This window comes from Electrona antarctica, assembly GCF_951216825.1.
Source record: "Electrona antarctica genome assembly, chromosome: 6".
NCBI lineage: Eukaryota > Metazoa > Chordata > Actinopteri > Myctophiformes > Myctophidae > Electrona > Electrona antarctica.
The window spans coordinates 57,493,640-57,520,429 of record NC_136811.1 but is presented as its reverse complement, the minus strand read 5'-3'; the positions used below and the strand labels follow the sequence as shown (position 1 = coordinate 57,520,429).

At 47.0% G+C, this 26,790-nt stretch overlaps 1 protein-coding gene across 1 annotated transcript in view; it reads right to left on the bottom strand.

Annotated features, from left to right (window-relative positions):
- Positions 1-1,508: 1,508 nt before the first annotated feature.
- The window catches only part of LOC306924546 (peroxisomal carnitine O-octanoyltransferase-like), a 50,031-nt gene continuing 24,749 nt past the window's right edge, over positions 1,509-26,790 (bottom strand). The window contains exons 12-17 of the mRNA XM_079503105.1: positions 21,249-21,379; positions 20,865-20,988; positions 15,786-15,864; positions 13,096-13,189; positions 5,847-5,966; positions 1,509-1,660 (exon numbers count right to left, since the gene is read on the bottom strand). Coding sequence (XP_079359231.1) covers positions 1,540-1,660; positions 5,847-5,966; positions 13,096-13,189; positions 15,786-15,864; positions 20,865-20,988; positions 21,249-21,379 — 669 coding nt within the window. The 3' untranslated portion in view covers positions 1,509-1,539. The remainder of the gene's footprint in view (positions 1,661-5,846; positions 5,967-13,095; positions 13,190-15,785; positions 15,865-20,864; positions 20,989-21,248; positions 21,380-26,790) is intronic.

Sequence of the window (26,790 nt, the reverse complement as noted above, 5' to 3'; positions counted from 1 at the left end):
GGTGGTCAGTTACAGCGGTGAGGTGGTTGCTAGGTGGTCAGTTACAGCTGTGAGGTGGTTGCTAGGTGGTCCGTTAGAGCGGTGAGGTGGTTGCTAGGTGGTCCGTTACAGCTGTGAGGTGGTTGCTAGGGGGTCCGTTAGAGAGGCGAGGTGGTTGCTAGGTGGTCCGTTAGAGCGGTGAGGTGGTTGCTAGGTGGTCCGTTAGAGCTGTGAGGTGGTTGCTAGGTGGTCCGTTAGAGCGGTGAGGTGGATGCTAGGTGGTCCGTTAGAGCTGTGAGGTGGTTGCTAGGTGGTCCGTTAGAGAGGCGAGGTGGTTGCTAGGGGGTCCGTTAGAGGTGAGGTGGTTGCTAGGTGGTCCGTTAGAGCGGTGAGGTGGTTGCTAGGGGGTCCGTTAGAGCGGTGAGGTGGTTGCTAGGGGGTCCGTTAGAGCGGTGAGGTGGTTGCTAGGGGGTCCGTTAGAGAGGCGAGGTGGTTGCTAGGGGGTCCGTTAGAGAGGCGAGGTGGTTGCTAGGGGGTCCGTTAGAGCGGTGAGGTGGTTGCTAGGGGGTCCGTTAGAGCGGTGAGGTGGTTGCTAGGTGGTCCGTTACAGCTGTGAGGTGGATGCTAGGTGGTCCGTTAGAGCGGTGAGGTGGTTGCTAGGTGGTCAGTTACAGCTGTGAGGTGGTTGCTAGGTGGTCCGTTAGAGCGGCGAGGTGGTTGCTAGGGGGTCCGTTAGAGCGGTGAGGTGGTTGCTAGGGGGTCCGTTAGAGCGGTGAGGTGGTTGCTAGGTGGTCCGTTACAGCTGTGAGGTGGATGCTAGGTGGTCCGTTAGAGCGGTGAGGTGGTTGCTAGGTGGTCAGTTACAGCTGTGAGGTGGTTGCTAGGTGGTCCGTTAGAGCTGTGAGGTGGATGCTAGGGGTTCCGTTAGAGGCGAGGTGGTTGCTAGGCGGTCCGTTAGAGAGGCGAGGTGGTTGCTAGGTGGTCCGTTAGAGCTGTGAGGTGGATGCTAGGGGTTCCGTTAGAGGCGAGGTGGTTGCTAGGTGGTCAGTTACAGCTGTGAGGTGGATGCTAGGTGGTCCGTTAGAGAGGTGAGGTGGTTGCTAGGTGGTCCGTTAGAGCGGTGAGGTGGTTGCTAGGTGGTCCTTTAGAGCGGCGAGGTGGTTGCTAGGTGGTCAGTTACAGCTGTGAGGTGGATGCTAGGTGGTCCGTTAGAGCTGTGAGGTGGTTGCTAGGTGGTCAGTTAGAGCGGTGAGGTGGATGCTAGGTGGTCCTTTAGAGCGGTGAGGTGGTTGCTAGGTGATCCGTTAGAGAGGCGAGGTGGTTGCTAGGTGGTCCGTTAGAGCTGTGAGGTGGTTGCTAGGTGGTCAGTTAGAGCGGTGAGGTGGATGCTAGGTGGTCCGTTAGAGAGGTGAGGTGGTTGCTAGGTGGTCCGTTAGAGCGGTGAGGTGGTTGCTAGGTGGTCCGTTAGAGCGGTGAGGTGGTTGCTAGGTGGTCCGTTAGGGAGGCGAGGTGGTTGCTAGGTGGTCCGTTAGAGCTGTGAGGTGGTTGCTAGGTGGTCAGTTAGAGCGGTGAGGTGGTTGCTAGGAGTAGAATGTCCTGTAAGGAGGTACACAGGTGTTGGTAGAAGCGCCCTGCGTCTGTCTGTGGGTGTGACCTCCACGCTGTGACAGCAGCCACCATCCTGAAACCAAAGAAAGAGAACATTGTTGCTGTCGGGAGGAAACCACCTAACTCCATTTTATATTTGTATTTGTTTTAACCCATTTTGACCTGAGATCAGATTCTAAAAATGTCTTCTACATCCTGACAGTTTTCTGAAAAAGCTGTTTCTATGTCAGTCGTTCTTCGACTTTTCAAAAATAGCAGACCTACAAGCTCGTAGCGCGCCACCGAGTGGCGCGCTACGAGCTTGTAGGTCTGCTATTTTTGAAAAGCCAAAGCATAACATAACGCTAACACCAAAAGGGGTTCCCGCCCAAATTAAACCATAAACCAGTGTGCTAGTAAACACCCTTCATGTCTGTGTGTTGTTACGGAAATATTGAACCAATGGAAAGTACTGAACTGTCTGCTAAAGCAACTTAACTCCACCACCTCTCCTACTCTCCTCTCAGTAATTGACAATATAATAAAGTCACAACACCAACTTTCATGAGGCAGTATTGATTTGTTTCCAACATAATTTCCTGAAAAAAAAAAAGAGAAATCCTGAAAAATGAACATAGCAGAGAAATGTAATATATAAAAAGCCAGTTTGTTCTAAAGCAGGGGTGGGGAACTTTGATGATCAAGAGGAGGACCACTATAGTTCCACACTCACTCCAGAGGGCCACTATAGTTCCACACTCACTCCAGAGGGCCACTATAGTTCCACACTCACTCCAGAGGGCCACTATAGTTCCACACTCACTCCAGAGGGCCACTATAGTTCCACACTCACTCCAGAGGGCCACTATAGTTCCACACTCACTCCAGAGGGCCACTATAGTTCCACACTCACTCCAGAGGGCCACTATAGTTCCACACTCACTCCAGAGGACCACTATAGTTCCACACTCACTCCAGAGGACCACTATAGTTCCACACTCACTCCAGAGGGCCACTATAGTTCCACACTCACTCCAGAGGGCCACTATAGTTCCACACTCACTCCAGAGGGCCACTATAGTTCCACACTCACTCCAGAGGACCACTATAGTTCCACACTCACTCCAGAGGACCACTATAGTTCCACACTCACTCCAGAGGACCACTATAGTTCCACACTCCCTCCAGAGGGCCACTATAGTTCCACACTCCCTCCAGAGGGCCACTATAGTTCCACACTCACTCCAGAGGGCCACTATAGTTCCACACTCACTCCAGAGGGCCACTATAGTTCCACACTCACTCCAGAGGGCCACTATAGTTCCACACTCACTCCAGAGGGCCACTATAGTTCCACACTCACTCCAGAGGACCACTATAGTTCCACACTCACTCCAGAGGGCCACTATAGTTCCACACTCACTCCAGAGGGCCACTATAGTTCCACACTCACTCCAGAGGGCCACTATAGTTCCACACTCACTCCAGAGGGCCACTATAGTTCCACACTCACTCCAGAGGACCACTATAGTTCCACACTCACTCCAGAGGACCACTATAGTTCCACACTCACTCCAGAGGACCACTATAGTTCCACACTCCCTCCAGAGGGCCACTATAGTTCCACACTCCCTCCAGAGGGCCACTATAGTTCCACACTCACTCCAGAGGGCCACTATAGTTCCACACTCACTCCAGAGGGCCACTATAGTTCCACACTCACTCCAGAGGGCCACTATAGTTCCACACTCACTCCAGAGGGCCACTATAGTTCCACACTCACTCACTCCAGAGGGCCACTATAGTTCCACACTCACTCACTCCAGAGGGCCACTATAGTTCCACACTCACTCACTCCAGAGGGCCACTATAGTTCCACACTCACTCCAGAGGACCACTATAGTTCCACACTCACTCCAGAGGACCACTATAGTTCCACACTCACTCCAGAGGGCCACTATAGTTCCACACTCACTCCAGAGGACCACTATAGTTCCACACTCACTCCAGAGGACCACTATAGTTCCACACTCACTCCAGAGGGCCACTATAGTTCCACACTCACTCCAGAGGGCCACTATAGTTCCACACTCACTCCAGAGGGCCACTATAGTTCCACACTCACTCCAGAGGGCCACTATAGTTCCACACTCACTCCAGAGGGCCACTATAGTTCCACACTCCCTCCAGAGGGCCACTATAGTTCCACACTCACTCCAGAGGGCCACTATAGTTCCACACTCACTCCAGAGGTCCACTATAGTTCCACACTCACTCCAGAGGGCCACTATAGTTCCACACTCACTCCAGAGGGCCACTATAGTTCCACACTCACTCCAGAGGGCCACTATAGTTCCACACTCACTCACTCCAGAGGGCCACTATAGTTCCACACTCACTCACTCCAGAGGGCCACTATAGTTCCACCACTATAGTTCCACACTCACTCCAGAGGACCACTATAGTTCCACACTCACTCCAGAGGACCACTATAGTTCCACACTCACTCCAGAGGACCACTATAGTTCCACACTCACTCCAGAGGGCCACTATAGTTCCACACTCACTCCAGAGGACCACTATAGTTCCACACTCACTCCAGAGGGCCACTATAGTTCCACACTCCCTCCAGAGGGCCACTATAGTTCCACACTCCCTCCAGAGGACCACTATAGTTCCACACTCACTCCAGAGGACCACTATAGTTCCACACTCACTCCAGAGGACCACTATAGTTCCACACTCACTCCAGAGGACCACTATAGTTCCACACTCACTCCAGAGGGCCACTATAGTTCCACACTCACTCCAGAGGGCCACTATAGTTCCACACTCACTCCAGAGGGCCACTATAGTTCCACACTCACTCCAGAGGACCACTATAGTTCCACACTCACTCCAGAGGGCCACTATAGTTCCACACTCACTCCAGAGGGCCACTATAGTTCCACACTCACTCCAGAGGGCCACTATAGTTCCACACTCACTCCAGAGGGCCACTATAGTTCCACACTCCCTCCAGAGGGCCACTATAGTTCCACACTCACTCCAGAGGGCCACTATAGTTCCACACTCACTCCAGAGGTCCACTATAGTTCCACACTCACTCCAGAGGGCCACTATAGTTCCACACTCACTCACTCCAGAGGGCCACTATAGTTCCACACTCACTCACTCTAGAGGGCCACTATAGTTCCACACTCACTCACTCCAGAGGGCCACTATAGTTCCACACTCACTCACTCCAGAGGGCCACTATAGTTCCACACTCACTCACTCCAGAGGACCACTATAGTTCCACACTCACTCACTCCAGAGGGCCACTATAGTTCCACACACACTCACTCCAGAGGGCCACTATAGTTCCACACTCACTCACTCCAGAGGGCCACTATAGTTCCACACTTACTCACTCCAGAGGGCCACTATAGTTCCACACTCACTCACTCCAGAGGGCCACTATAGTTCCACACTCACTCACTCCAGAGGGCCACTATAGTTCCACACTCACTCACTCCAGAGGGCAACTATAGTTCCACACTCACTCACTCCAGAGGGCCACTATAGTTCCACACTCACTCACTCCAGAGGGCCACTATAGTTCCACACTCACTCCAGAGGTCCACTATAGTTCCACACTCACTCCAGAGGGCCACTATAGTTCCACACTCACTCACTCCAGAGGGCCACTATAGTTCCACACTCACTCACTCCAGAGGGCCACTATAGTTCCACACTCACTCACTCCAGAGGGCAACTATAGTTCCACACTCACTCACTCCAGAGGGCCACTATAGTTCCACACTCACTCACTCCAGAGGGCCACTATAGTTCCACACTCACTCACTCCAGAGGGCCACTATAGTTCCACACTCACTCACTCCAGAGGGCCACTATAGTTCCACACTCACTCACTCCAGAGGGCCACTATAGTTCCACACTCACTCACTCCAGAGGGCCACTATAGTTCCTCACTCACTCACTCCAGAGGGCCACTATAGTTCCACACTCACTCACTCCAGAGGGCCACTATAGTTCCACACTCACTCACTCCAGAGGGCCACTATAGTTCCTCACTCACTCCAGAGGGCCACTATAGTTCCACACTCACTCACTCCAGAGGGCCACTATAGTTCCTCACTCACTCCAGAGGGCCTATTTGGCTCTTCAAAGTTAAGTGTTACACACGATACAACCTCGGCTATACGCTATCAAGGGATTCATTAATGCTGGCGGGAATTTGGTTTAAAAATGTTGAGAATCGATCACCGATCACCCACCTGTCCTCCGTGATGCGATAGAACACGCCGTAGCCGTGGTGCACCATGGGAGCTCCAGCGCCCAGGACCGTAGTGTGACCCACAGGACTGGAGGACAGCACGAAGTTACCTCCTCCACCGCTGTAAAGAAACACATGTCACAAATTATACGACAGGTCGTTTCGAGGAAGCAATCTGATTGGTTGAAACAGCCTTCTAGCCGTGGATCAAACCAGCACCATTCACCACCTAATCAAAACAAATAATTCAGCTGCTCTGTTTTCCCAGAGCGCTAGCAAACTGGGTGGCTAGGCTAGCTAGTTTCTTGGGACATTTGTGGTCGTAGTGACGACATCTGTCATTAAAAATATATATTTTTTCTTAGTTTTAAGGGTAACTGTTGTATAATTGCAATATTACACTCGAGGGTGTGGTTTAACCCTGTAAGACCCGGATATATGTGTCCTTGCAAAAAAAAATTAAACCTTTCAGATGGTCTTGTAGAAGTACTTTGGAGAGGAAAATATGTTTTTTTTTTTAAATCTTTTGGTAAGTTTTTATGCAAATGTTGCCATATAGCAACGTTGGGTCCATCAGATAGCAACATTTCCTATAGGCCATTTTTATGGTCGGAGTTTCCAGAGTTTGTCCTTCTTGTCCTTCTCTGGCACGGTCAAGTTGTCAACCAGATGTAACGAGGTCAACAAAGACTGAAATCGGTTGCGTGGCATCACATCAGCTACAGCCTGCTTCCCAGTACATCCGGCATCCACTTCAGTGATGCTTGCGGAACTCGACTTCGTCTCGTTCCTGACCGCATCACATTAAACCACACCCTCGAGTGTAATATTGCTTAATTCACCCATTCAAACACATTCATACACAGATGGCAGCGGAAACCATGCAAGGCACCAACCAGACTACAGAACCCAGGCTACAGAACCCAGGCTACAGAACCCAGACTACAGAACCCAGGCTACAGAACCCAGGCTACAGAACCCAGGCTACAGAACCCAGACTACAGAACCCAGGCTACAGAACCCAGACTACAGAACCCAGGCTACAGAACCCAGGCTACAGAACCCAGACTACAGAACCCAGGCTACAGAACCCAGACTACAGAACCCAGGCTACAGAACCCAGGCTACAGAACCCAGACTACAGAACCCAGACTACAGAACCCAGGCTACAGAACCCAGGCTACAGAACCCAGACTACAGAACCCAGGCTACAGAACCCAGACTACAGAACCCAGACTACAGAACCCAGGCTACAGAACCCAGGCTACAGAACCCAGGCTACAGAACCCAGGCTACAGAACCCAGGCTACAGAACCCAGACTACAGAACCCAGACTACAGAACCCAGGCTACAGAACCCAGACTACAGAACCCAGGCTACAGAACCCAGGCTACAGAACCCAGACTACAGAACCCAGGCTACAGAACCCAGACTACAGACTACAGAACCCAGACTACAGAACCCAGACTACAGAACCCAGGCTACAGAACCCAGACTACAGACTACAGAACCCAGGCTACAGAACCCAGACTACAGAACCCAGACTACAGAACCCAGACTACAGAACCCAGACTACAGAACCCAGGCTACAGAACCCAGGCTACAGAACCCAGGCTACAGAACCCAGACTACAGAACCCAGGCTACAGAACCCAGGCTACAGAACCCAGTGAAGCAGGCTGAAACCCAAAGCACCACTGCAGAGTTAGCCCCTCCAGGGTTTTTTTGATTGATTGATTGAAGTATTACTTAACAGTTTGGAGAATTACAGTACATTTCTAGTACAACTCAATACAAAGACTGTTAACTGTGGACGACACCATAAAGCATTACACTTCTTTACAATAGGGTCCACCGTGTTCAATTCATCATAGTAACTTTCAACTTTGTGACATAGGTTTCTTTACAGTGCACTGTAAAGAAAGGACAGGTTATTTACAGTGGACTGTACATAAAGGACAGGTTCTTTACAGTGCACTGTACATAAAGGACAGGTTCTTTACAGTGCACTGTACAGAAAGGACAGGTTCTTTACAGTGCACTGTACAGAAAGGACAGGTTCTTTACAGTGCACTGTACAGAAAGGACAGGTTCTTTACAGTGGACTGTACAGAAAGGACAGGTTCTTTACAGTGGACTGTACAGAAAGGACAGGTTCTTTACAGTGGACTGTACAGAAAGGACAGGTTCTTTACAGTGCACTGTACAGAAAGGACAGGTTCTTTACAGTGCACTGTACAGAAAGGACAGGTTCTTTACAGTGCACTGTACAGAAAGGACAGGTTCTTTACAGTGCACTGTACAGAAAGGACAGGTTCGTTACAGTGCACTGTACAGAAAGGACAGGTTCGTTACAGTGCACTGTAAAGAAAGGACAGGTTCGTTACAGGACTGTACAGAAAGGACAGGTTCTTTACAGTGCACTGTACAGAAAGGACAGGTGCGTTACAGTGCACTGTACAGAAAGGACAGGTGCTTTACAGTGCACTGTACAGAAAGGACAGGTTCTTTACAGTGCACTGTACAGAAAGGACAGGTTCTTTACAGTGCACTGTACAGAAAGGACAGGTTCTTTACAGTGCACTGTACAGAAAGGACAGGTTCTTTACAGTGCACTGTAAAGAAAGGACAGGTTCTTTACAGTGCACTGTACAGAAAGGACAGGTTCTTTACAGTGCACTGTACAGAAAGGACAGGTTCTTTACAGTGCACTGTACAGAAAGGACAGGTGCTTTACAGTGCACTGTACAGAAAGGACAGGTGCTTTACAGTGCACTGTACAGAAAGGACAGGTTCTTTACAGTGCACTGTACAGAAAGGACAGGTTCTTTACAGTGCACTGTAAAGAAAGGACAGGTTCTTTACAGTGCACTGTACAGAAAGGACAGGTTCTTTACAGTGCACTGTACAGAAAGGACAGGTTCTTTACAGTGCACTGTACAGAAAGGACAGGTTCTTTACAGTGCACTGTACAGAAAGGACAGGTTCTTTACAGTGCACTGTACAGAAAGGACAGGTTCTTTACAGTGCACTGTACAGAAAGGACAGGTTCTTTACAGTGCACTGTACAGAAAGGACAGGTTCTTTACAGTGCACTGTACAGAAAGGACAGGTTCTTTACAGTGGACTGTACAGAAAGGACAGGTTCTTTACAGTGCACTGTACAGAAAGGACAGGTTCTTTACAGTGCACTGTAAAGAAAGGACAGGTTCGTTACAGTGCACTGTAAATAAAGGACAGGTTCTTTACAGTGCACTGTACAGAAAGGACAGGTTCTTTACAGTGCACTGTACAGAAAGGACAGGTTCTTTACCGTGCACTGTACAGAAAGGACAGGTTCTTTACAGTGCACTGTACAGAAAGGACAGGTTCTTTACAGTGCACTGTACAGAAAGGACAGGTTCTTTACAGTGCACTGTACAGAAAGGACAGGTTCTTTACAGTGCACTGTACAGAAAGGACAGGTTCTTTACAGTGCACTGTACAGAAAGGACAGGTTCTTTACAGTGCACTGTACAGAAAGGACAGGTTCTTTACAGTGCACTGTAAAGAAAGGACAGGTTCTTTACAGTGCACTGTACAGAAAGGACAGGTTCTTTACAGTGCACTGTACAGAAAGGACAGGTTCTTTACAGTGCACTGTACAGAAAGGACAGGTTCTTTACAGTGCACTGTACAGAAAGGACAGGTTCTTTACAGTGCACTGTACAGAAAGGACAGGTTCTTTACAGTGCACTGTACAGAAAGGACAGGTTCTTTACAGTGCACTGTACAGAAAGGACAGGTTCTTTACAGTGCACTGTACAGAAAGGACAGGTTCTTTACAGTGCACTGTACAGAAAGGACAGGTTCTTTACAGTGCACTGTACAGAAAGGACAGGTTCTTTACAGTGCACTGTACAGAAAGGACAGGTTCTTTACAGTGGACTGTACAGAAAGGACAGGTTCTTTACAGTGGACTGTACAGAAAGGACAGGTTCTTTACAGTGCACTGTACAGAAAGGACAGGTTCTTTACAGTGCACTGTAAAGAAAGGACAGGTTCTTTACAGTGCACTGTACAGAAAGGACAGGTTCTTTACAGTGCACTGTACAGAAAGGACAGGTTCTTTACAGTGCACTGTACAGAAAGGACAGGTTCTTTACAGTGGACTGTACAGAAAGGACAGGTTCTTTACAGTGCACTGTACAGAAAGGACAGGTTCTTTACAGTGCACTGTACAGAAAGGACAGGTTCTTTACAGTGCACTGTACAGAAAGGACAGGTTCTTTACAGTGCACTGTACAGAAAGGACAGGTTCTTTACAGTGCACTGTACAGAAAGGACAGGTTCTTTACAGTGCACTGTACAGAAAGGACAGGTTCTTTACAGTGCACTGTACAGAAAGGACAGGTTCTTTACAGTGCACTGTACAGAAAGGACAGGTTCTTTACAGTGCACTGTACAGAAAGGACAGGTTCTTTACAGTGCACTGTACAGAAAGGACATACTCAAGTAAAGCTAAAAGTACCTCAAAATGTTACTTAACCCATTTAGGCCTGACGTCAAAATAAAAAAATAAGTCTTCTAAATCCTGACAGTTTTCTGAAATACCTCATGTTTCTATGTCAAGGACCCCAAAAATGATATGTATTTGGTCGCCGACCCCAATCTGAAATTAATATATGTTGTTCCAGGAACCCCTCAGAAGCTAAGTTAAAAACATTCACTCTGAAAGGATAGATTCAAAGATTTACGCCACATTTTCACGATTTTTCAAAAACAGCAGACTAAGGGTCGATTCATACTCGAATAAAAGTGGGTTGGGCTCTGTAGAGCCTACAATGTGACGTCATTTGAGGTTTGGGGGGGGCGGGTACCGTCCTAAAGTCGGCTCTTCGGTGCTACTGAAAATTTCTGACGAGCCGGAATCATTTCAGCACTACAGCGGTAACATAGGAGTATGAATCGGCCCTTACAAGGTTGTAGCGCGGCACAACCTTGTAATGAGCCTTGTAACTTGTCCTTGTAAACTTGTCTACGAGCTTGTAGATCTGCTATTTTTTCAATAGCTAAAGTATAACGTAATGCTTAAAACACCAAATGGGGTTACCGCCAAAAATGGGTCAAGTTCAGATCTATACATCCACACCTACCTCTGGGCGTACAGAGGGTCCAGGAATAGATCTAAAGAACCACACGTACCTCTGGGCGTACAGTGGGTCCAGGAATAGATCTATAGAACCACGTACCTCTGGGCGTATAGTGGGTCCAGGAATAGATCTATAGAACCACACGTACCTCTGGGCGTACAGAGGGTCCAGGAATAGATCTATAGAACCACACGTACCTCTGGGCGTACAGAGGGTCCAGGAATAGATCTATAGAACCACGTACCTCTGGGCGTATAGTGGGTCCAGGAATAGATCTATACATCCACACCTACCTCTGGGCGTACAGAGGGTCCAGGAATAGATCTAAAGAACCACACGTACCTCTGGGCGTACAGTGGGTCCAGGAATAGATCTATAGAACCACGTACCTCTGGGCGTATAGTGGGTCCAGGAATAGATCTATAGAACCACACGTACCTCTGGGCGTACAGAGGGTCCAGGAATAGATCTATAGAACCACACGTACCTCTGGGCGTACAGAGGGTCCAGGAATAGATCTATAGAACCACGTACCTCTGGGCATACAGAGGGTCCAGGAATAGATCTATAGAACCACACATACCTCTGGGCGTACAGAGGGTCCAGGAATAGATCTATAGAACCACACGTACCTCTGGGCGTACAGAGGGTCCAGGAATAGATCTATAGAACCACGTACCTCTGGGCGTACAGAGGGTCCAGGAATAGATCTAAAGAACCACACGTACCTCTGGGCGTACAGAGGGTCCAGGAATAGATCTATAGAACCACACGTACCTCTGGGCGTACAGAGGGTCCAGGAATAGATCTATAGAACCACACGTACCTCTGGGCATACAGAGGGTCCAGGAATAGATCTATAGAACCACACGTACCTCTGGGCGTACAGAGGGTCCAGGAATAGATCTATAGAACCACGTACCTCTGGGCGTACAGTGGGTCCAGGAATAGATCTATAGAACCACGTACCTCTGGGCGTACAGAGGGTCCAGGAATAGATCTATAGAACCACACGTACCTCTGGGCGTACAGAGGGTCCAGGAATAGATCTATAGAACCACGTACCTCTGGGCATACAGAGGGTCCAGGAATAGATCTATAGAACCACGTACCTCTGGGCGTACAGAGGGTCCAGGAATAGATCTATAGAACCACACGTACCTCTGGGCGTACAGAGGGTCCAGGAATAGATCTATAGAACCACGTACCTCTGGGCGTACAGAGGGTCCAGGAATAGATCTAAAGAACCACACGTACCTCTGGGCGTACAGAGGGTCCAGGAATAGATCTATAGAACCACACGTACCTCTGGGCGTACAGAGGGTCCAGGAATAGATCTATAGAACCACACGTACCTCTGGGCATACAGAGGGTCCAGGAATAGATCTATAGAACCACACGTACCTCTGGGCGTACAGAGGGTCCAGGAATAGATCTATAGAACCACGTACCTCTGGGCGTACAGAGGGTCCAGGAATAGATCTATAGAACCACACGTACCTCTGGGTGTACAGAGGGTCCAGGAATAGATCTATAGAACCACGTACCTCTGGGCGTACAGTGGGTCCAGGAATAGATCTATAGAACCACGTACCTCTGGGCGTACAGAGGGTCCAGGAATAGATCTATAGAACCACACGTACCTCTGGGCGTACAGAGGGTCCAGGAATAGATCTATAGAACCACACGTACCTCTGGGCGTACAGAGGGTCCAGGAATAGATCTATAGAACCACGTACCTCTGGGCGTACAGTGGGTCCAGGAATAGATCTATAGAACCATGTACCTCTGGGCGTACAGAGGGTCCAGGAATAGATCTATAGAACCACGTACCTCTGGGCGTACAGAGGGTCCAGGAATAGATCTATAGAACCATGTACCTCTGGGCGTACAGAGGGTCCAGGAATAGATCTATAGAACCACGTACCTCTGGGCGTACAGAGGGTCCAGGAATAGATCTATAGAACCACACGTACCTCTGGGCGTACAGAGGGTCCAGGAATAGATCTATAGAACCACGTACCACTGGGCGTACAGAGGGTCCAGGAATAGATCTATAGAACCACGTACCTCTGGGCGTACAGTGGGTCCAGGAATAGATCTATAGAACCACACGTACCTCTGGGCGTACAGAGGGTCCAGGAATAGATCTGGTACAGGAAGCCCCTCCTCCCGGGCGATCAGGGATAGGCCGAGCAGGTGTCTGTCAAACCCTGCAGGACACATTAACCAATAGCGCGCAAGATTATAATATGTGACCAGATTTGACTGAGGGGCTGCCATCGTGCAAACTCCAGCTTTTCACCAGAGAAAAACTTTTTTTTTTTTCAAAAATGAGTTGATAGCACAGTCACTCTTCACAGAGCATGTCTGAAATAAGTGTCAGAGCTGTACATATGAAATAAATGCTTAAACATGTAGCTAGGTGTAATGTTTGAGTCCACAGAAGACATGTAAATATGAAATAAATGCTTAAACATGTAGCTAGGTGTAATGTTAGAGGCCACAGAAGACATGTAAATATGAAATAAATGCTTAAACATGTAGCTATAGGTGTAATGTTAGAGACCACAGAAGACATGTAAATATGAAATAAATGCTTAAACATGTAGCTAGGTGTAATGTTAGAGTCCACAGAAGACATGTAAATATGAAATAAATGCTTAAACATGTAGCTAGGTGTAATGTTAGAGACCACAGAAGTGAACCTTTTCTCAACTCGCTGTTTCTCTGCAAGACATCACTCTATAAGTCATATCTCCAAAAACTGGTGGGTCAAACTGAACAACCAATATGTCAATATCTATTTGAAGCTATGATTCCCTGCTTATATATGACATGAAAAAAACGAATATTCAAAAAAATCCAATGGCAGTCCCTCAGTCAAATTTAGTCACATAATGAGTAGCCTGGAACTCACCTATGCTTTCTATGGCATAGGCAGCTCCCGGCAGGATCCGCCGGGAGAAACTGTGCGCAGCTGCTGGACATGAGACTAATTAATTAGAGCGACAGAGAGAGAGAGAGAGGAGTGTGTGTGTGCGTGTGTGCGTCAATTTAACAAAGTTGCAGACGATCAGAAATCAGCAGAGAGTGATCAACGTTTGCTCTACTTTATGCCGAATTGAAGTGGACTCAGTCCCAGACTTTTTTCTCCCTGGAAATAAAAACGTCTGGGTTTCCGAGGCTACATATGAGCGACGCTTTCATATTTCATATTTACATGTCTTCTGTGGCCTCTAACATTACACCTAGCTACATGATTAAGCATTTATTTCATATTTACATGTCTTCTGTGGTCTCTAACATTACACCTAGCTACATGTTTAAGCATTTATTTCATATTTACATGTCTTCTGTGGACTCTAACATTACACCTAGCTACATGTTTAAGCATTTATTTCATATTTACATGTCTTCTGTGGTCTCTAACATTACACCTGGCTACATGTTTAAGCATTTATATCATATTTACATGTCTTCTGTGGCCTCTAACATTACACCTAGCTACATGTTTAAGCATTTATTTCATATTTACATGTCTTCTGTGGTCTCTAACATTACACCTAGCTACATGTTTAAGCATTTATTTCATATTTACATGTCTTCTGTGGACTCTAACATTACACCTAGCTACATGTTTAAGCATTTATTTCATATTTACATGTCTTCTGTGGTCTCTAACATTACACCTAGCTACATGTTTAAGCATTTATTTCATATTTACATGTCTTCTGTGGACTCTAACATTACACCTAGCTACATGTTTAAGCATTTATTTCATATTTACATGTCTTCTGTGGACTCTAACATTACACCTAGCTACATGTTTAAGCATTTATTTCATATGTACATGTCTTCTGTGGTCTCTAACATTACACCTAGCTACATGTTTAAGCATTTATTTCATATTTACATGTCTTCTGTGGACTCTAACATTACACCTAGCTACATGATTAAGCATTTATTTCATATTTACATGTCTTCTGTGGACTCTAACATTACACCTAGCTACATGTTTAAGCATTTATTTCATATGTACATGTCTTCTGTGGTCTCTAACATTACACCTAGCTACATGTTTAAGCATTTATTTCATATTTACATGTCTTCTGTGGACTCTAACATTACACCTAGCTACATGATTAAGCATTTATTTCATATTTACATGTCTTCTGTGGACTCTAACATGACACCTAGTTACATGTTTAAGCATTTATTTCATATTTACATGTCTTCTGTGGTCTCTAACATTACACCTAGCTACATGTTTAAGCATTTATTTCATATTTACATGTCTTCTGTGGTCTCTAACATTACACCTAGCTACATGTTTAAGCATTTATTTCATATTTACATGTCTTCTGTGGTCTCTAACATTACACCTAGCTACATGTTTAAGCATTTATTTCATATTTACATGTCTTCTGTGGACTCTAACATTACACCTAGCTACATGTTTAAGCATTTATTTCATATTTACATGTCTTCTGTGGTCTCTAACATTACACCTAGCTACATGTTTAAGCATTTATTTCATATTTACATGTCTTATTTCATCATTGGCCACAGATATCGTTGCTATCGTCGGGTGGAAAACGTGTATGTCCAAAACGGTTCCTTTTTTGATTATTAGTGTTTAGTGTCAACACCACTGCTCCACACACACACACACACACACACACACACACACACACACACACACACACACACACACACACACACACACACACACACACACACACACACACACACACACACACACACACACAGTAACTGACCCAGTCCATTATAACCAAAGTCACTGACCCAGTCCATTCTGGGCTTCAGCCATCAGTCGGTTGTGTTTGTCGACGGCGAGCAGCAGAGCTCTCCTCCTGACGTCCATCTGGAAACAACAAAACATCAACACAATAAATGGATCTGTTTGGTACACAGTAGATCTGTTTGGTACACAGTAGGGTGTAACTAACATGTTTGGTACACAGTAGGGTGTAACTAACATGTTTGCTACACAGTAGGGTGTAACTAACATGTTTGGTACACAGTAGGGTGTAACTAACATGTTTGCTACACAGTAGGGTGTAACTAACATGTTTGCTACACAGTAGGGTGTAACTAACATGTTTGGTACACAGTAGGGTGTAACTAACATGTTTGGTACACAGTAGGGTGTAACTAACATGTTTGGTACACAGTAGGGTGTAACTAACATGTTTGCTAGACAGTAGGGTGTAACTAAAATGTTTGCTAGACAGTAGGGTGTAACTAAAATGTTTGCTAGACAGTAGGGTGTAACTAAAATGTTTGCTAGACAGTAGGGTGTAACTAACATGTTTGGTACACAGTAGGGTGTAACTCACATGTTTGGTACACAGTAGGGTGTAACTAACATGTTTGGTACACAGTAGGGTGTAACGAACATGTTTGCTACACAGTAGGGTGTAACTAACATGTTTGGTACACAGTAGGGTGTAACTAACATGTTTGGTACACAGTAGGGTGTAACTAACATGTTTGCTACACAGTAGGGTGTAACTAACATGTTTGGTACACAGTAGGGTGTAACTAACATGTTTGGTACACAGTAGGGTGTAACTAACATGTTTGGTACACAGTAGGGTGTAACTAACATGTTTGGTACACAGTAGGGTGTAACTAACATGTTTGCTAGACAGTAGGGTGTAACTAAAATGTTTGCTAGACAGTAGGGTGTAACTAAAATGTTTGCTACACAGTAGGGTGTAACTAACATGTTTGGTACACAGTAGGGTGTAACTCACATGTTTGGTACACAGTAGGGTGTAACGAACATGTTTGCTACACAGTAGGGTGTAACTAACATGTTTGGTACACAGTAGAGTGTAACTAACATGTTTGGTACACAGTAGGGTGTAACTAACATGTTTGCTACACAGTAGGGTGTAACTAACATGTTTGGTACACAGTAGAGTGTAACTAACATGTTTGGTACACAGTAGAGTGTAACTAACATGTTTGGTACACAGTAGAGTGTAACTAACATGTTTGGTACACAGTAGGGTGTAACTAACATGTTTGCTACACAGTAGGGTGTAACTAACATGTTTGGTACACAGTAGGGTGTAACTAACATGTTTGGTACACAGTAGAGTGTAACTAACATGTTTGGTACACAGTAGGGTGTAACTAACATGTTTGCTACACAGTAGGGTGTAACTAACATGTTTGCTACACAGTAGGGTGTAACTAACATGTTTGGTACACAGTAGAGTGTAACTAACATGTTTGGTACACAGTAGGGTGTAACTAACATGTTTGCTACACAGTAGGGTGTAACGCACATGTTTGGTACACAGTAAGGTTGTAACGCACATGTTTGCTACACAGTAGGGTGTAACTAACATGTTTGGTACACATTAGGGTGTAACTAACATGTTTGGTACACAGTAGCGTGTAACTAACATGTTTGCTAGACATTAGGGTGTAACTAACATGTTTGCTACACAGTAGGGTGTAACTAACATGTTTGGTACACAGTAGGGTGTAACTAACATGTTTGGTACACAGTAGGGTGTAACTAACATGTTTGGTACACAGTAGGGTGTAACGAACATGTTTGCTAGACAGTAGGGTGTAACGAACATGTTTGCTAGACAGTAGGGTGTAACTAACATGTTTGCTAGACAGTAGGGTGTAACTAACATGTGTGCTACACAGTAGGGTGTAACTAACATGTTTGGTACACAGTAGGGTGTAACTAACATGTTTGGTACACAGTAGGGTGTAACTAACATGTTTGGTACACAGTAGGGTGTAACTAACATGTTTGGTACACAGTAGGGTGTAACTAACATGTTTGCTACACAGTAGGGTGTAACTAACATGTTTGCTACACAGTAGGGTGTAACTAACATGTTTGCTACACAGTAGGGTGTAACTAACATGTTTGGTACGCAGTAGGGTGTAACTAACATGTTTGGTACACAGTAGGGTGTAACTAACATGTTTGGTACGCAGTAGGGTGTAACTAACATGTTTGGTACGCAGTAGGGTGTAACTAACATGTTTGCTACACAGTAGGGTGTAACTAACATGTTTGCTACACAGTAGGGTGTAACTAACATGTTTGCTACACAGTAGGGTGTAACTAACATGTTTGGTACACAGTAGGGTGTAACTAACATGTTTGCTACACAGTAGGGTGTAACTAACATGTTTGGTACACAGTAGGGTGTAACTAACATGTTTGGTACACAGTAGGGTGTAACTAACATGTTTGGTACACAGTAGGGTGTAACTAACATGTTTGCTACACAGTAGGGTGTAACTAACATGTTTGGTACACAGTAGGGTGTAACTAACATGTTTGGTACACAGTAGGGTGTAACTAACATGTTTGGTACACAGTAGGGTGTAACTAACATGTGTGCTACACAGTAGGGTGTAACTAACATGTTTGGTACACAGTAGGGTGTAACTAACATGTTTGGTACACAGTAGGGTGTAACTAACATGTTTGCTACACAGTAGGGTGTAACTAACATGTGTGCTACACAGTAGGGTGTAACTAACATGTTTGCTACACAGTAAGGGTGTAACGAACGTGAAATATCGATTTTAACCCATTTAGACAGTTTTCTGAAATACCTATGTTTCTATATCAGCGGTGCTCAATATTTCATGTCAATAATCTGTAATTAAGCCGCAGACCCCCATCTGAAATTATGTAGTTCCAGGGGACCCCCCAGAATCAAAGATATGAGTTTAAAACGTTCGTTGTGAAAGAATATATATTCAAAGATTTGGCCACATTTGCACGATTTTTCAAAAATAGCAGACCTACAAGCTTGTGGCGCGGCACTCGGTGCCGCCCTATGAGCTTGTAGATCTGCTATTTTTCAATAGCTAAATATATAGCATAATGCTTGAAACACCAAAAGGGGTTCCCGCCCAACATGGGTTAATAAAATACATTTTGAAGTATATCGATATGTAAACAGCAAATATTGTATCGTATCGTTTTGCAATGGAAATAATCAATTTAATCAATACTAAATTGTATTTAGCATTTTAACCCATTTTGGGAGGGAACCCCTTTTGGTGTTTTAAACATTGTTATAATTTAGCTATTGAAAAATAGCAGATCTACAAGCTCATAGCGCGCCACCGAGTGGCGCGCTATGAGCTTGTAGGTCTGCTATTTTTGAAAAATCATTAAAATGTGGCGCAAATCATTGAATATATATTTCAGAGCGAACATTTTTAACTAAAATATTTGCTTCTGGGGGGTCCCTGGAACTACATATTTTGAGATGGGGGTCCGTGGCCCTGTGTTCATGTCAAGGTGAGGGTTTGTCCATAATGTGTGTATTCTCTGTGTTCATGTCAAGGTGTGGGTTTGTTCATAATGTGTGTATTCTCTGTGTTCATGTCAAGGTGAGGGTTTGTTCATAATGTGTGTATTCTCTGTGTTCATGTCAAGGTGAGGGTTTGTCCATAATGTGTGTATTCTCTGTGTTCATGTCAAGGTGTGGGTTTGTTCATAATGTGTGTATTCTCTGTGTTCATGTCAAGGTGAGGGTTTGTTCATAATGTGTGTATTCTCTGTGTTCATGTCAAGGTGTGGGTTTGTTCATAATGTGTGTATTCTCTGTGTTCATGTCAAGGTGTGGGTTTGTTCATGTGTGTTCAAATACAATATCCATCTATTCGTCAGAAAATCACTGTGTTTACTCATTTATTAATGTATTCATTAATAATTGAAGCGTATCGTACCGCCATAATGAACCAATATGGTCCATGTATCGTATCGTCAACCATGTATCGTGATACGTATCGTTATCACTGTTAAAATGTATCGTCACACCCCCTAGTGGCGAGTGCACAGTACAATCGACAGTGTTCATACATAGGGTGTGCAAAAAGCCTCCTCAGTGTGGGCACCAGGCCACAGCCTCCTCAGTGTGGGCACCAGGCCACAGCCTCCTCAGTGTGGGCACCAGGCCACAGCCTCCTCAGTGTGGGCACCAGGCCACAGCCTCCTCAGTGTGGGCACCAGGCCACAGCCTCCTCAGTGTGGGCACCAGGCCACAGCCTCCTCAGTGTGGGCACCAGGCCACAGCCTCCTCAGTGTGGGCACCAGGCCACAGCCTCCTCAGTGTGGGCACCAGGCCACAGCCTCCTCAGTGTGGGCACCAGGCCACAGCCTCCTCAGTGTGGGCACCAGGCCACAGCCTCCTCAGTGTGGGCACCAGGCCACAGCCTCCTCAGTGTGGGCACCAGGCCACAGCCTCCTCAGTGTGGGCACCAGGCCACAGCCTCCTCAGTGTGGGCACCAGGCCACAGCCTCCTCAGTGTGGGCACCAGGCCACAGCCTCCTCAGTGTGGGCACCAGGCCACAGCCTCCTCAGTGTGGGCACCAGGCCACAGCCTCCTCAGTGTGTGAGGGGTGTAGGAGGTACTCACAGTGTGTGAGGGGTGTAGGAGGTACTCACAGTGTGTGAGGGGTGTAGGAGGTACTCACAGTGTGTGAGGGGTGTAGGTAGGAGGTACTCACAGTGTGTGAGGGGTGTAGGAGGTACTCACAGGGTGTGAGGGGTGTAGGAGGTAGTCACAGGGTGTGAGGTGTATAGGAGGTACTCACAGGGTGTGAGGGGTGTAGGAGGTACTCACAGGGTGTGAGGGGTGTAGGAGGTAGTCACAGGGTGTGAGGGGTGTAGGAGGTACTCACAGGGTGTGAGGGGTGTAGGAGGTACTCACAGGGTGTGAGGGGTGTAGGAGGTAGTCACAGGGTGTGAGGGGTGTAGGAGGTACTCACAGGGTGTGAGGGGTGTAGGAGGTACTCACAGGGTGTGAGGGGTGTAGGAGGTACTCACAGGGTGTGAGGGGTGTAGGGGGTATACTCACAGGGTGAGAGGGCTCCAGCATGGCCTGGCACCAGGCCACAGCCTCCACGGTGCAAGGCCTCATGGTCTCGGTCCTGCCGTGGTAAAACCTGCGGGTCATGGCCGTCTCATAGCAGCTGCCGGGGCTGAGGGACGGAGCGGGAACACAGGGGTGCTTTATTCCAGGCTCTCCGTGTGTGTGTGTGTGTGTGTGTGTGCGTGTGCGGGCGTGTTGTTTTTTTAGGTCCTTTTGTAATGTTTTTGTTTCGTTTGGTTTTTCACTCTCTCAACTCTCTGTACCTGAGTCATGAGTGGAGCCGGTATACTGCACTGTACTGTACTGTACTGTACTGTACTGTACTGTACTGTACTGTACTGTACTGTACTGTACTGTACTGTACTGTACCTTCCGTGCATTGTGTAGTAGGCCAGCTGCATGGCCAGCTGGATGAAGGTGTCTGGGTGGAGCCTCCTCTGGGTGATGGCAGCTCTTCCGAAGGACGTGAAGGCATAGCACACCACCTGGAGGTCCTGGCTCTGTTCACACACACAGAGGAGACACAGGGGGAGGGGGGTCACTGGCTCTGTTCACACACACAGAGGAGACACAGGGGGAGGGGGGGTCACTGGCTCTGTTCAGACACACAGAGGAGACACAGGGGAGGGGGGTCACTGGCTCTGTTCACACACACAGAGGAGACACAGGGGGAGGGGGGGTCACTGGCTCTGTTCAGACACACAGAGGAGACACAGGGGAGGGGGGGTCACTGGCTCTGTTCACACACACAGAGGAGACACAGGGGGAGGGGGGTCACTGGCTCTGTTCACACACACAGAGGAGACACAGGGGGAGGGGGGGTCACTGGCTCTGTTCACACACACAGAGGAGACACAGGGGGAGGGGGGTCACTGGCTCTGTTCACACACACAGAGGAGACACAGGGGGAGGGGGGTCACTGGCTCTGTTCACACACACAGAGGAGACACAGGGGGAGGGGGGGTCACTGGCTCTGTTCAGACACACAGAGGAGACACAGGGGAGGGGGGTCACTGGCTCTGTTCACACACACAGAGGAGACACAGGGGGAGGGGGGGTCACTGGCTCTGTTCACACACACAGAGGAGACACAGGGGGAGGGGGGGTCACTGGCTCTGTTCACACACACAGAGGAGACACAGGGGGAGGGGGGTCACTGGCTCTGTTCACACACACAGAGGAGACACAGGGGGAGGGGGGGTCACTGGCTCTGTTCAGACACACAGAGGAGACACAGGGGAGGGGGGTCACTGGCTCTGTTCACACACACAGAGGAGACACAGGGGGAGGGGGGGTCACTGGCTCTGTTCACACACACAGAGGAGACACAGGGGAGGGGGGGTCACTGGCTCTGTTCACACACACAGAGGAGACACAGGGGAGGGGGGGTCACTGGCTCTGTTCACACACACAGAGGAGACACAGGGGGAGGGGGGGTCACTGGCTCTGTTCAGACACACAGAGGAGACACAGGGGGAGGGGGGGTCACTGGCTCTGTTCAGACACACAGAGAGACACAGGGGAGGGGGGGTCACTGGCTCTGTTCAGACACACAGAGGAGACACAGGGGGAGGGGGGGTCACTGGCTCTGTTCACACACACAGAGGAGACACAGGGGAGGGGGGGTCACTGGCTCTGTTCAGACACACAGAGGAGACACAGGGGAGGGGGGGTCACTGGCTCTGTTCAGACACACAGAGAGGAGACACAGGGGAGGGGGGGTCACTGGCTCTGTTCAGACACACAGAGAGGAGACACAGGGGAGGGGGGGTCACTGGCTCTGTTCAGACACACAGAGAGGAGACACAGGGGAGGGGGGGTCACTGGCTCTGTTCACACACACAGAGGAGACACAGGGGGAGGGGGGGTCACTGGCTCTGTTCACACACACAGAGGAGACACAGGGGGAGGGGGGGTCACTGGCTCTGTTCAGACACACAGAGGAGACACAGGGGGAGGGGGGGTCACTGGCTCTGTTCAGACACACAGAGGAGACACAGGGGGAGGGGGGGTCACTGGCTCTGTTCAGACACACAGAGGAGACACAGGGGAGGGGGGGTCACTGGCTCTGTTCAGACACACAGAGGAGACACAGGGGAGGGGGGGTCACTGGCTCTGTTCACACACACAGAGGAGACACAGGGGGAGGGGGGGTCACTGGCTCTGTTCAGACACACAGAGAGGAGACACAGGGGAGGGGGGTCACTGGCTCTGTTCAGACACACAGAGAGGAGACACAGGGGAGGGGGGTCACTGGCTCTGTTCAGACACACAGAGAGACACAGGGGAGGGGGGGTCACTGGCTCTGTTCAGACACACAGAGAGACACAGGGGAGGGGGGGTCACTGGCTCTGTTCAGACACACAAAGAGGAGACACAGGGGAGGGGGGGTCACTGGCTCTGTTCAGACACACAGAGAGATACAGGGGAGGGGGGGTCACTGGCTCTGTTCAGACACACAGAGAGGAGACACAGGGGAGGGGGGGTCACTGGCTCTGTTCACACACACACACACACACACACACACACACACAGAGAGGAGACCCACTGTCAAGTTCAAGTTACGGCCCATTTTAACCATTTAGATCTGAGGACGATTCTAAAAAAAGCATAAACAACAAAAAAAGAGAGAACAGGGCATGATTTCAAATCAACGAGTTACAGAGACTAGAATATATCATATGGAAAGTGGAGGACACACAGATGCTGCATGCAGACTACATGCTAAGTGGGATCAGTGAGACATTTGAGCAATGTGTTCTAAGAATTGCTGCCAAATCGCATGGAACTTGCTTGAATTATCCATCATAACATAACACATTTTCTCCATGTGTAATATACAAGTCAGTTCAGATAACCAAGCCTGGTTGGAGTGAGGTCTGTTATTTCTGAAATACTAGGACTGGATGTGAGGTCTGTTATTTCTGAAATACTAGGACTGGATGTGAGGTCTGTTATTTCTGAAATACTAGGACTGGATGTGAGGTCTGTTAGTTCTGAAATACTAGGACTGGATGTGAGGTCTGTTATTTCTGAAATACTAGGACTGGATGTGAGGTCTGTTATTTCTGAAATACTAGGACTGGATGTGAGGTCTGTTATTTCTGAAATACTAGGACTGGATGTGAGGTCTGTTATTTCTGAAATACTGGGACTGGATGTGAGGTCTGTTATTTCTGAAATACTGGGACTGGATGTGAGGTCTGTTATTTCTGAAATACTAGGACTGGATGTGAGGTCTGTTATTTCTGAAATACTAGGACTGGATGTGAGGTCTGTTATTTCTGAAATACTGGGACTGGATGCAGTGGCGTGCACAGACATTTAGAGGGGCAGGGGTTTGGGGTCAGGGGTCAGTGGCGTGCACAGACATTTAGAGGGGCAGGGGTTTGGGGTCAGGGGTCAGTGGCATGCACAGACATTTTGTCACAGCATATCGTTAGGCTCATTAAAGGTGTAATTCACTGTCATGCACTTTAATGTCTAGACTTTGAGCTTCCTCCTTTTTGGCTGTGGGTGAAAGCAGGTGGCACGCACGCACGCACGCACGCACGCACGCACGCACGCACGCACAACGTTAACCTCTGTTGTACTTTCACAATTAGATCTGATATCATCATGATGTGTGACTGAGTGGCATAATTTACTCCCCTGTTTTATTACTGTTAGTTGCGTAAAGAGATAAGAAATGTGGGTGGATGATTTCCATGAAACCATGTGGTTTCATGGAAATCACATGGTGATACACATGTGCGATACAAAGCTCAGCATATTTCCTGTCAGTAGGCTGGGGTGCAAAACCCAACTCAAATTCTTCCACCCACACATGGCTCCAGCGAACTGCAGCAGCCAATGAGGCATCTATTATTTTAATATCTATGGGCTGTCCTGTGTCCTGGCATGCTGTCACTCAAAGCACTAAGAGTGAAGGGAGAATGATAGTAAGAACTTACAGCTATTAGGGGTGACAAAAAAAACGATTTGAATTAAATTTTATTTAATTAAGATTTATTTTTCTGGTTAAAGTTACAGGAGTTTTCACTACATGGTGTCTGTGATATGAAATGTAAGCTCACCCTAATCAAAGTAAACATCATGTCTTCAGTCATTTTCAAGTTACTACTCCAGTTCAAGACTGGAGTAGATTGTGATGAAATCTTATGTATTGAATCGAGAATCATTTTGAATAGAATTTTTTTTGGAATGAGAATCGAGTTGAATCGAATCGTGACTCCAAGAATCGGAATCGAATTGTGGGACACCCAAAGATTCACAGCCCTAACAGCTATATAGTATTATTTTCTCATAAGTTTGATTTGAATACATCCTTCACGAGGATATAGTTATAGAACCAACCGTGGCAACAACGGTGGCAAATGTGCAGAAAAATGTAACTGTAAATGAAGAACTTACAGATATAGTTTTATTTTCTAATGAGTTTTATTTGATTAAATCCTCCACAAGGATATAGATACTGTGCTAAAGGATATAGATACCGTGCTAAAGGATATAGATACCGTGCTAAAGGATATAGATACTGTGCTAAAGGATATAGATACTGTGCTAAAGGATATAGATACCGTGCTAAAGGATATAGATACCGTGCTAAAGGATATAGATACTGTGCTAAAGGATATAGATACCGTGCTAAAGGATATAGATACCGTGCTAAAGGATATAGATACTGTGCTAAAGGATATAGATACTGTGCTAAAGGATATAGATACCGTGCTAAAGGATATAGATACCGTGCTAAAGGATATAGATACTGTGCTAAAGGATATAGATACCGTGCTAAAGGATATAGATACCGTGCTAAAGGATATAGATACTGTGCTAAAGGATATAGATACTGTGCTAAAGGATATAGATACCGTGCTAAAGGATATAGATACCGTGCTAAAGGATATAGATACTGTGCTAAAGGATATAGATACCGTGCTAAAGGATATAGATACCGTGCTAAAGGATATAGATACCGTGCTAAAGGATATAGATACCGTGCTAAAGGATATAGATACCGTGCTAAAGGATATAGATACTGTGCTAAAGGATATAGATACCGTGCTAAAGGATATAGATACCGTGCTAAAGCCGTGCCAGATGTTGTAGAATTCGAGATAAACCCGAAAAAAATGGCACGCACGCCGCTGCCACGGCTAATGATCTCGCCTGAGGCGGCATATCTGCCGTAACCGTCCCTGGGGGACATTGACCAACAGTTTACTGTGTCCAGGTAGTGTAGTTTAACATTGGGGACATTGACCAACAGTTTACTGTGTCCAGGTAGTGTAGTTTAACATTGGGGACATTGACCAACAGTTTACTGTGTCCAGGTAGTGTAGTTTAACATTGGGGACATTGACCAACAGTTTACTGTGTCCAGGTAGTGTAGTTTAACATTGGGGACATTGACCAACAGTTTACTGTGTCCAGGTAGTGTAGTTTAGTGTTGGGGACATTGACCAACAGTTTACTGTGTCCAGGTAGTGTAGTTTAGTGTTGGGGACATTGACCAACAGTTTACAGTGTCCAGGTAGTGTAGTTTAGTGTTGGGGACATTGACCAACAGTTTACAGTGTCCAGGTAGTGTAGTTTAGTGTTGGGGACATTGACCAACAGTTTACAGTGTCCAGGTAGTGTAGTTTAGTGTTGGGGACATTGACCAACAGTTTACAGTGTCCAGGTAGTGTAGTTTAGTGTTGGGGACATTGACCAACAGTTTACAGTGTCCAGGTAGTGTAGTTTAGTGTTGGGGACATTGACCAACAGTTTACTGTGTCCAGGTAGTGTAGTTTAGTGTTGGGGACATTGACCAACAGTTTACAGTGTCCAGGTAGTGTAGTTTAGTGTTGGGGACATTGACCAACAGTTTACAGTGTCCAGGTAGTGTAGTTTAGTGTTGGGGACA